General features: G+C 43.4%; 2 protein-coding genes across 2 annotated transcripts in view; both read right to left on the bottom strand.

Moving 5' to 3' along the window:
* Window positions 1-1,126, bottom strand: part of pwwp2a (PWWP domain containing 2A) — a 15,143-nt gene extending 14,017 nt beyond the window's left edge. The window contains exon 1 of the mRNA XM_037687191.1: window positions 377-1,126. Within this exon, the coding sequence (XP_037543119.1) occupies window positions 377-1,113 (737 nt within the window). The 5' untranslated portion in view covers window positions 1,114-1,126. The remainder of the gene's footprint in view (window positions 1-376) is intronic.
* Window positions 1,127-10,700: 9,574 nt separating this feature from the next.
* oatx (organic anion transporter X) overlaps window positions 10,701-12,142 on the bottom strand; it is a 47,602-nt gene continuing 46,160 nt past the window's right edge. The window contains exon 16 of the mRNA XM_037687192.1: window positions 10,701-11,013. Coding sequence (XP_037543120.1) covers window positions 10,857-11,013 — 157 coding nt within the window. The 3' untranslated portion in view covers window positions 10,701-10,856. The remainder of the gene's footprint in view (window positions 11,014-12,142) is intronic.

A 12,142-nucleotide genomic window follows, 5' to 3' on the forward strand; every position in this document is an offset into this window, starting at 1 on the left:
GCATGACGCACATGCATGACACACACGCATGACGCACATGACACACACGCATGACGCACACGCATGACGCACACGCATGACGCACACGCATGACGCAGGCTGCAGAGCTGCTTGTGTGCAGGAAAGTTGCTTTTTAATTTGGGCTGGACGCCATACAAACTGAAGTTTACTCATTAATTTTGTTAGCTGACCTGAAGTTAGCCAAACTTAGAGGAAGCTGACGTGAAAACGTTACTCCATTACAGTTCACCGTGACATGAAGCGGAAACAGTTACCATGACAATATGCTGATAAGGTTACCATGACAACAGCATATCAATTCATTAACAACCTGAGGTCACCTCCCATCAGAACCGGTTCCCTAAGACCCATGTACCTTCTGGACACGTCCATCAGAACCCCTGAGAAGGTCCGCTCTCCGACCCGGAAGGACACCACCAGCGCGTCATCGATCACGTGGTCCAAGCAGACCCGGACCTCGGATCCTGGACTCAGATCCAGTACAGAGGTTGGCTGTGGGCCGATGGATTTGGGGGTTGAGTCCAGTCCGCCCCGAACCGTTGTTTCTTGTCCTGCCGAACTTTCACAGTAGCCGGAATCTGGTTCTGGACGCTCGGCCGTTTCGTTCAACACAGAGTTCTCCGCGGGCCTAGGACCTAGGTCCGCCTGCATCAGACCCATGTAGACCCGTTCCGCGGCCTCAGCTCGATCCGTCGTGACGTTGGTGGTGGGCTCGGCAGGTTCGGCCAGGGACAGTCCTGCCTCGGTACCGGGCGGGGGGTCGGGGAGGGAGTGCAGAAAAACTGCGGAGTGCTGCGGGTCCGGCAAAATGGTTCGGTACGACCCACCGCTCTCGGAGCCGCTCCGGTCCACCAGAGCCCCACTCTCCGGCCCCCTTCCCGCCTCGGGCTCGGGCCTGTCATGGCGGTCGTCTCCATGGTCCTCCATCTGACTGCACAGACCCAACTCTGCGGAACGGTTCGGTTCCGCGGGGAACTTCGGGTGTTCTGTGTCTACTGGACCCGGTTCTGGAGGGCAGTCATCGTCCGTTGCCGCGATCGTTATTGTTGTTGTCAGAACCGCAGCTGCTGGCTCTGAAGCCACAGCCGCCATTTTGTTTCGCTGTTCCGATGAGCGGCAGGTAGGCCCCGCCCCCTTCCTCGCTGCTGAACACGATTCTGCTATTGGCTGAAAATCCTGTCAGTCAAAGAAAACGAGGCACATCGATTGCTGAATGGCTAATTTAGCGGCTTCTGTGTGACGTCAGACGTCTTATTTTTACAACAAATCACAAAAAGAGCAAAGACATACACATAAATCAACATTTGATAGATCAAATTCAATCTATTTATTTATTAAATTGATAACCCGTTGGCCAAGGAGCTGCACTGAAAATAAACTAACTTGAAATGTGAGTTTTGCTGCTAAATCAGAGCAGAGGCAGCGTCTTGTTTTCATTCCACCTTTATTTCTACACGTGGCTCCAGAGATATTTTTCTGCAGGTGTTAAGGGGGGCTAAGCATTTTACTGAGGGTGCTATGCAGGATCATTTGTTCTTTCAGATCTCAAGGTCAAGGTGTCTTTACTGTCATTCACATCACATGTGGTACATGAGGTGGAACAAAACTATGTACACAGGGTCCCAGTTACATCCAACAAAACTACAAATTGTAAAGAAAAACAGTGACAAGATCTAAGACATGAACTAAAAATATACTAAGCACTACTAGTACAAAACAATGTCCCAAACAACAGCAGCACGAACATGAGTCTGTGTGAGCAGAGGAGGACGAATGAACACAGCAACATGAAATAAATCAGCAGCATGAGATCAGCAGCACACATCAACAATCAAGTGCAATCAGTGATGATCCTGACCAGGGTCACGAGTCTAACAGCGTCAGGGCAGAAACTTGTAGCAATAACGAAGGGTGAGATGGAGGAAGAAGGGCGACACTTTCTCCACCTCACCTCCACTACATTTGATTGATTGATGTTTCATTGATTAAAGAGAGAGACCAGCTGATCAGTTACTGATCAACAACTACTTCATTAATATTTTCACCCTTTAATGATCAGAATCAGTCACTGAAGTAGAATCTGTTCATTACAGGGAGTTCTAGACCAGAACAATATTCATCTGAAAGAAGAGATCAAAGTTGTCTTTGAAGTTTTATCACAACAATAATCAAAGTAACAATCAACAACAATAATAAACAAACATCAATAATCAATCAATCAATCAATCAATTCAACTTTATTGTCCATAACATTCAATGAAATGGAGATTTGTCTTTGACATATGGCTTATAAAACAAAATAAAAATGTGATTAAAAACTCTAAAAAACTTAAAACCAAACTTTGCTAAATCAATTTAAAACATTCAGTTAAAACCATTCTAAAATACACGATACATTAGAATATGAAAACTTCTCAGCAGACAGTGGTTTGTCATGTGAGGCTGCGTTTAAATAGAACCTTGTTAAGTTCATTCACCGCAGAGGGAACAAATGACTTTTTGTACCATTTTTCTTTGCTAAAGGAACCAGGAGTCTTCTACCAGATGGTACCAACCTGAATAATGGTTGCAGTGGATGAGTTGGGTCATTGTGAACCTGGATTGCCTTTTTTTCCAGAACCTGACTGTACAGGTCTGTAGGTGTCATTTGTTGATGACCAATGACTTTACTACCTTGTCTGACCACCCGGGACAACTTGTTCCTGTCTCTGACTGGGAGGTTCCCACATAATGAATCAATGAAGGTTTAATTCTCTTATCCGAGCCTAAATTCACTCTTTGAGCAGGAATTATTTCAGTTTTAGACGCGCATGAATTCAGACAAAGTTTGAATATTTTAATAAATAGTTTACTTTGGATTTTAGTTGAAAGAAGTTCTTGAATGTGATCCGATAAAGTCATTTATCATCACTGCAAGCAGGAAATGATTAATCAAGTTGTATCAGCTAAAAATGGCCTAACCAGAGGCATCATGGGACCAATTTCTGCTCCTTACTGGGTCAGTGTTGAGGCATCACTCGTCTTTCTGGGGTTGTGCTGGATCAGACCAGGATAGACCACGAGGAGGACTCACTGGGACCTGCCCAAAGGTAGCTGACCGTGCTGGCTCCATCCCCAGCTGTCCAGCGTTAGCAGCATTCTCCACAGATGTGGAAGGATGGCAGCTTGATCCTTCTTCAAATTATTCTTTATTTGTTGGCTGCAGTCTGAATCCAAAAAATCCTCCTTCCTGATTCCATTCTAGACAATCTGGGGAATAGAAAACGGTCCATTTTTACATTTCGTGCACTTTTCAAATGTTTACCGAACTTTTAGTAACTTGAATTTTCACTTCCAGGTCAGAGGTTCATTTCCTGTTGAGAGATCAAATTTTTTTTAAAACTCAATATAATCTTTTTTTTTTTTTTTTTAATTATTAAAAAAAAAAAAATTCTGGTTCTAGAATTGCACCGCTCCAGGTGGCTGCACGTTGGAGCAGCTCTGTTACTTTCATTCTGAGATTTTGCTTTTGGAAACTTTAATTCCTCTTTTTCTGGATGTAAATCACATTTGTTGGATGATTGTTTCCTCTGGTATCAGATGCTGTGCAGCTGGAAGGATTTTTACTGAAACTTTTTTGGTTTTGGACATTTGTTATGATGCGTAACCATGGCAACAAGGCAGTTTTCTACAACAACAGCAGCTGAATAACATCTCAAAAGCTCAAATAATATCTCAACTATGGCCCCAACTCTCAAATGAGTTGAAAAGGATGTTATGTGGACGCATTCTCATCTACCGGCCGGCTGTGCTAGGGTGCCTGATCGCTGGGGTCCTGGAGCTGGCAGGAGACGCAGCTCACGACAGCGGATAGACGGGGTCGTCCCTCGGCACCTGCAGTTGGCTGTCCGCGGCTGTGAGGAGCTCGGCAGACTGCTGGGAGGAGTGGCCATCGCTCTGGGAGGAGTTCTGCCCAGCATTCAAGCGGTCCTACAGTCCAGGGGAAACGAGAGGCCAGCCTAGTCTGGGTGGACGGATCAGACAGCATCTGCAGCCAGTTTCTTAGGATCCACTGTGGGATGGACCTTTACAAGAGATCCTTCCTGCCTACAGCATCAGCATCTATAACATCTCTTAATGAAATGAGGATAACGAGTTACAACAACAAATAATTTCCCTTTGGGATTAATAAAGTATTTTTGAATTGAATTGAATTGAATTGAATTAGTTGTGTTTTGCGAGGAAAATATCACAACCACATATTAAATAATATTAACTTAGATGAAAAAGAAAATAATCTGATATTTTCTTGGGGGTGCTATGACTTTTACAGTGGGGGTGCTATAGTGCCCCCCTGGCACCCCCCTGGCGCCGCCTATGATACAAGTTAATCCCATTGAGCCTCGGGGACTCGTTTACAAGAGAGACCTGATTTTAACAGAATCATGACAACAGTAGACAATCATAAAGGATGTGTATGAATTGAGAATAACAAGTGAAAATAAAATGGTATTTAAAAGAAAATGTCACCAAAATAAAAACAGCTAGGTTGTAAGGCAGTGTAGAAAACTAAAAACAGGAACATGTCTGCGTTGGTTCCAATGACTACGGTGACATTATTTACATGAACGCTCCTACAAGAACCCTGCAGATGTTGGATGCTGCAGATGTTGGATGCTGTCTATCATGGTGCACTAAGATTCATAACTGGCTGTAACTACCGTACCCACCACTGCACCCAGTATTCACTGGTTAACTGGTCACCATTAACTTCACACAGACTCTCCCACTGGTACATTTTCATCTTTAAATCACTTCCTGGTCTGCTGCCTTCATACATCTCCTCCTACATGTCTCTGTGTGAGTGCAGCTACAGCGTGCGCTCTCAGGACATTATTACCTGCAGTATCCTGATGCATGCTCAATAATCCACGTAGAAAAATCTAAAAAAGTTCAATCTGGTCCTCTGGACATTCAAAAAACAAAACAAAGCAAAACAAAAAAAAAGTAGAAACGTTTCATCTTCCATCCTGAGGACTTCCTCAGTCTGAGGAGCTGTATTCAGCTCAGTCTCTTAAATAGCACCTTCTCAGGGTGGATCAACCAGTTTGCTGCTGACAACCAGAACCAGCTGATCACATGCTCAAGAAGGACCATCAGCCTAACAATGGATCATTAGCACACTGATGGCTGTTTACTGTTCACAGAGGGCTGAGTGATACTAGCAATCACAGCATTGTAAGAGGGGGACAGTTGAACCTGGAGGCTCCACCCCTGTTTAATGATGGACGATTTCTTTTCACAAAGATGGCCTCCTTTACTCCTCTCTCAAACCATCGTTCCTCTCTGTCCAGGATGTGAACATCTTCATCCCTGAAAGAGTGACCGCTGGCCTGGAGATGAGTGTAGACCTCAGAGTCCTGGCCTGATGATGTTGATCTTCTGTGCTGGGCCATCCTTTTGGCCAGTGGCTGTTTTGTTTCCCCGATGTAAGACTGATCACCCTCCTGACACTGAACAACATACACAACATTACTCTGTTTGTGCCGGGGGACTGGATCTTTGGGATGAACCAGTCTTTAATGTATTTTGGGGTTTAAAAGCCACTGGGACGTTATGTTTAGAAAATAAACGTCTCAGTTTCTCTGATACCCCCTCAACATACGGAATGACCACTGGTCTGGGTCTGGGTTCCTCCTTTTCACCTGATGGCTGACTGGAGTCCTGTTTGGGTTTCTTCTCTGCTTTCAGGAAGGCCCAGTTAGGATATCCACATTGCTCTAGAGCCTGTCTTGTGTGGGATTTCTCCTTCTGCCTGGCTCCTGAGCTAGTGGGGACGCTGTCTGCTCTGTGGTACAGAGTCCTGATGACTCCTAACTTGTGCTCCAAAGGGTGATGGGAGTCAAACTGCAAATACTGGTCTGTGTGGGTGGGTTTGCGGTACACCTCGGTTTGCAAATGTCCTCTATCAGAGACTGAGACCTCACAGTCCAAGAAAGCCAACCTGCCATTTTTTACATCTTATCAGAATCAGAATAAACTTTATTATCATTTCACCGAGATACAACGAGGATATGTACGTACAGTCGTCCGAAAGATGGGCGGAATGCACGAAGCTGCAGCTAAAATAACGCGGCCCTCTTATTCTTATTCAGAATAATATTTTGCTTAGATGCGAAAAGGAAAGAAAACATGAGGAGAGACGGTATTAAAAAAAGATCTCTCACACCGTGTCCTAGACAGGGCATGATTTGAGGCATAAAAAAAACTCCCACAGCAAAGCAACATAAACAGACGTTTTACATGAACATATAGGCCATGAAAACATTGAATTTTAAGGGAAAGTCGTAGCATAGTCCAGAGCCCCCCTCAGCCATTGTCCAGATAAGAGGTGACGTTCATCTTCAGCTCAGTTGAGGTTCTGTCACATGTCCATGTCCTTGGGGAAGGGAGGGGTGAGGAAACAGTCAAAGCATCTTTGTTTTTATAATAATAATCATTTTATTTAAAAAGCGCCTTTCATGACACCCAAGGACACTTTACAGTAAGAACAAAGATCAACAGGAATAAATTACATACAGAATATAAAATACATACAGAATATAAAATACATACAGAATATAAAATACATACAGAATATAAATACATACAGAATATAAAATGCATAAAGAATATAAAATACATAAAGAATATAAAATACATAAAGAATATAAAATACGTACAGCAAAGTTAAGGATAAGCGAGTCTAAAGAGATGTGTTTTCAGAGCAGTCTTGAACAGAGAAAGAGAGGTGGTGTTTCTTAAGTCAGGGGGTAGAGAGATCCAGAGATGAGGAGCAGAGCAGGTGAAGGCCCTGCTCCTCATGGTGGAGAGGCGGGCAGAGGGTACATGGAGGTGTAGTGAAGAGGAGGATCTGAGAGAGCGAGAGGGGATGGAGATGTGTAGGAGGTCAGATAGGTACGGAGGGGCAAGGTTGTGGATAGCTTTGAAAGTGAGAAGAAGAAGTTTGAATATGATGCATTATTTAACTGGGAGCCAGTGGAGCTGCTGCAGGACTGGAGTGATGTGGTTATAGGAGGAGGTTTGAGTGATGACACGGGCAGCTGAGTTCTGGACCAATTGCAGCTTCTGGAGAGATTTGTTGGGGAGGCCATAAAGAAGGGAGTTGCAGTAGTCAATCCGAGAAGTCACAAGACTGTGAACAAGGATAGCTGTGGAGCGGGGTGTGAGAGAAGGGCGGAGACGGTTAATATTTCGGAGATGGAAATAGGCAGACAGAGTGACGTTGTTGATGCGTGAAGTGAAGGAGAGAGTGGTGTCGAGGATGACACCAAGACTCTTGACCTGAGGTGAGGGGGATAGCAGAGAGTTGTTAAGGGGGATGAGAAGATGTTCTGATTTTGAAAGAGAGTTTTTGGTACAGACAAGAATGATTTCTGTTTTGTTACTGTTTAGTTGTAGAAAATTGTTAGAAAACCAGTGATTTAGCTCATTGAGACAGTCGGTGAGGATGGAGGGTGGGTGGAGCCGAATTGATCCTTTACGCCAAAAGTCGAGCTCACAGCTTCTCCAAGATTATTCCCACCATTCATGAGTGCTGCCAGTGAGTTAACAGTCCTGATAACAGCTGCTCCAGCTCCCTGCTGCAGCTCCACAAATTCAGTCTGAGCACTGTCGAGCTTCTACACATCCACACAAATTTATAGACAATCCAGAATTCACCAACCCAAACAGCAAAATAACCAGTTGTCATCATGAATCCAATTTGTTTCCGTCGAGGTAAGAGGGTCCTCCTTACCCTGACTCCTGTCAGGAGAAGATGATCAATTTTGTTGAGAGACCAGCTGATCCTTTGAATTAAGAGGTATGCAGAAAAAAAAAAAAAAAGAGGCTTTTTAAGGGTTCACGGGACAAAAGAGTGCAGCAGGGAAGCGAGTGGGGGACAGGGAAACATGTCTGGTTTCACCGGAGGATAGAGGAAAAAAAACTTGATGTATTTATCCACAGAGTTGATGTGGTCAGTAAAATGTTGGACTTCCTGAGATTTAATTTTAACCCAGGTGTCGTCAACATACCTGAAGCAATGACTTGGTGGTGTCCCTGAAAAGGACGCCATGGCTCTCTTTTCTACCTCCTCCATGTACAGGTTGGCCACAAAAACGCCAGATATCTGGCGTCTGTACTCATCCCTTTAGTTGGCAGCTCAGAACACCACATACAGAACACCATGGACTTTGTGGATAAGGTGAGGGATGTCATCATGGAGACTGATGAAACAATGGTCTCTTTTGATGTCACATCACTCTTTACGTGCATTCCTGTTGATGATGCAGTAGAGGTGGTCAGTTTAAGATTAAAATCAGACACCACTCTGAGCAGCAGGACCACACTTTCCACAGAACAACTGTGTCAACTCTTGAAACTGTGCCTGCAGTCAACCTACTTCACATATGGGGAGCAATATTATAGGCAGAAACATGGGTGTGCTATGGGGTCTCCAGTTTCTCCTATTGTTGCCAACCTGTACATGGAGGAGGTAGAAAAGAGAGCCTTGACGTCCTTTTCAGGATGTCAAGCCCCCCCACCCGCACACAGGTAAACAATCCCATCTCCTTTCTGATGGAGAGTCCAAGTATTTAAATGCAGCACCACAAAATATGCACAAGAATAAGAAAAAAATATATATATAAAAAACAGAAGTTGACCAAGCTCCAGGTCTGACTCTGCACAGAGGAGGGGGTTCAGAACTCCTCTGACTGGGCCAACAGAAGAACCAAGCATCAGATAGATGGATGGATGATGGATAAAAATAATTTAAATTAGATATATTTATTTGAGGCTGGCAGCTCTAAGATGACTAGTTTTTAGTGGAGGAAATATTTAGTATTTTAGAATAATAATGTCTGTATCCTGATGCATGCTCATGTCATGTCATATGCATGCTCAATAATGTCTGTAGTTACAGAAAACAAAGTTTTGAGCTGCGTGCATTCAGCTGCTGCCAAATAAAACCTAAAGATAAATTCATGTAAAATAATTATTAGATTCTTGTAAAAGTTTGTCATCTCAGTACAAGTTGATTGACAGCTGGTGCTGATTGATTCATAACTCTTCATGCGTGTGATGCTGGTAAGAAAACATCGTGTATTCACGTGTACAAGGAGAACATCAGTGCAACATCTGGTCTTTAACATCCTGCTGGCTGCTTGTTGTTCACAGAGAGATGAAGTAACAGGAGGTGTTGAACATGGAGACCCCCCCCCCCCATTTAAAGATGAACAGATTCTCTTCACAAACACAGATTGTTTATATTCTCTCAACTCCTCTCCTAGAATATGTAGATTATCAATAGAATCATCTCCCGGTGAATAGAAAACAGAGTTCTTCTGATCAATTGTTGGTTGCTGCTCCTCCTTTTACTGGTGAGTACTGGTTCTGACCAGCAGGAACTGGTTGATGAGTCCTGTTGACTGAGTTTTAGCTCCTCCTCCTCCTCAGACTGAAGAAGACTTTCGAATAAAAGACAAAACATTTTAAACAAGAAGAATGACTGAACCTGGTTAGATTATCTACCTGGATTATTGAGCAGCATCAGAGATAATCTGTTCATGAAGCTCCAGATTTAAAACGTTTATTCTTGTAACATTTCAGAAAAAAACATGTATATTTTGAATTTGTTGTTAATCTGTTATGATTGTGGGTTTGAAAGATTTTTTTCTCTAAATAAACTCAAAACATTTTGTCGTGGTAAATAGCTTTGGTTTCATATTTGATGTGTTCATGTTTATGTTATAGAAATATTTTAATTTTTAGGAGAACACTGCTGTTAAAAAGTGCCTTTTTAATGTACTAAACATTTTTTAATATTAAACAGTACCTTAAAAATGTTCTAAACAGCTTTAAGTCGGAATTTAATTTTGCGCATGCTAATGAGATTAATCAAGATTAATCAGAAAAATATTTTAGATTAATCGCAATTAAAAATTTTAATCATTGCCCAGCACTATATTTTATACATAAAATGTTAGTAAAAAATGTTTTCACCCTCTGTCCCGGTCCGCTCGTCTGCCAGGGCTCAGAATCCGGCCTTTGTGTGCTTCAACGGGGCGGCAGCTCGTCTGATCCTCCGCGACCTCGGAATGTTGTCGTCGGTCACCAAACACAAAACAAACGCCTGGACTTCAGTGTTCGAAAACCGTGTTGTCATTATTGTTTTTAAAATATTAAAAACAGGTCCAGCCGCCGCTCTGAGCTCAGAGTTATTGCAAATGGCATATCAGTGAAAAGTTTTCTGAAAGATCCAGTGACTCCTCCCCCTGACCAATCAGTGACCGCCAGTGTTCTGACGTCACGTTTTTATGCCGGCTCGGCCCGCTTGGACCCCTCGAGAAGAAGGAACAAAAAAAGGGTCCGATGCAGCTAAAAGTGCTCATAACCGTAGTAAAGCAAGCTTACCTGATCCGCCCCGTCACAGTGGAAAAGGGGCACAAGTTTGACAGGTGTGGTCTGATTTAAACCAAGGAAAGACTAACAACCTGATCTCATATGAAATAATACGTTCACAGCTCATCAATATGTTTATTGATAACTGTCATTAACTGTTACTCATACAATATATTAAGAGATTGTCACATTCAGGTCCATTAGTAATTGTAAAAAAAGACATCAGACATTAAATGTGCTTCATCATCTGTAGCTTAATTTGCTAAATCTATAGTTGATCTATGAATAATCGATCATCTGTATTAAAATTATTTAAATGTAAAAAACATCTTGGGCTCATCTTGTAGTTCAGTTCCAGTTCTTGAGGTCAGCTCTGCTGGTTCTGAATCTGTGATGTGGCATCCTCTGATTGGTCAAAGAGCACTGAGGCCACACTCTTCTTTGTTCTTTGTTACTTTTAAAGCGAGGCCTCCTGTGTCCACACCCCCTGCTGGTATTACATCATCATCACAGACCACGGCTTTCTTCAATGACATGCCCTCCTGCTTCTGGAAGGAGTTTTTTCTAGAGCTTCTCACACACACACACACACACGCACGCACGCATGCACGCACACACACACACAGTTATTAGCAATCATTAATTATCAGATGTACATCAGGTTGACGATGTTGAAGCTCATTGCTCAGATCAGACCTCTGGTCCTACAATCAGGCTGGTTTTAGAGGCCTGCATTGTGGAGAGGGTTCAGTGGTCTGCAGGTCTTGGTCCAAAGGGCATATGCCCCTTTTCCATTAGTACCTGTAGTACCAGTACAGCACGGCTCTACTCTACTCGGTACGGTACACGCAGAGATCTGTAAAGAGAGAGTTGTGACACTCCCATAGAGGAATGGATTGTGGAAGTGACGTGGCTCATGCAGCAGCAGATGGTTCCAACCATCAGCAGGTCCAGCGTTGAACCTAGTTCATTCTCCGTGTTTCTCCGGTAAGTTGATGAAAATACAACATTTTTTCTCCATTGTGAAGCGTTATCTGACTGTTCTGTACCACAATTTATCAACATTAATACTTCATGTCGCCAGTTTTAGTAAATGAAACATGTTAAATTGCTAGTTGTGTTTTAACTGCAGCTGCTCTGCAACATGACGGTTTAAACGGGTCTATTTCAAATTCAGTGATATTAGCAATCACAGCATTGTAAGAGGGGGGCAGTGGAGCCTCCGGGTTCAACTGTCCCCCTCTTACAATGCTGTGATTGCTAGTATCACTCAGCCCTCTGTGAACAGTAAACAGCCATCAGGTGCTAATGATCCATTGTTAGGCTGATGGTCCTTCTTGAGCATGTGAGCAGCTGGTTCTGGTTGTCAGCAGCAAAACTGGTTGATCCACTCTGAGAAGGTGCACTGGTCAGATTACTGGTCAGGTCACTGGTCAGATCACTGGTCAGATCACTGGTCAGGTCACTGGTCAGATCACTGGTCATATCACTGGTCAGATCATTGGTCAGGTCACTGGTCAGATCACTGGTCAGATCACTGGTCAGATCACTGGTCAGATCACTGGTGTGATCACTGGTCAGTGGAAGTTCTGCTGTTCTTCTCATCTGGTTCTGGTCCATGAACAACTGGTTGAACCTCCTTCAGTCTCACACGTCCTCACTGTGTCTCTGTCTCACTCGTCCTCACTGTGTCTCTGTC

This window comes from Nematolebias whitei, chromosome 14, assembly GCF_014905685.2.
Source record: "Nematolebias whitei isolate Nwh7 chromosome 14, NemWhi1, whole genome shotgun sequence".
In the NCBI taxonomy this organism is placed as follows: Eukaryota; Metazoa; Chordata; class Actinopteri; order Cyprinodontiformes; family Rivulidae; genus Nematolebias; species Nematolebias whitei.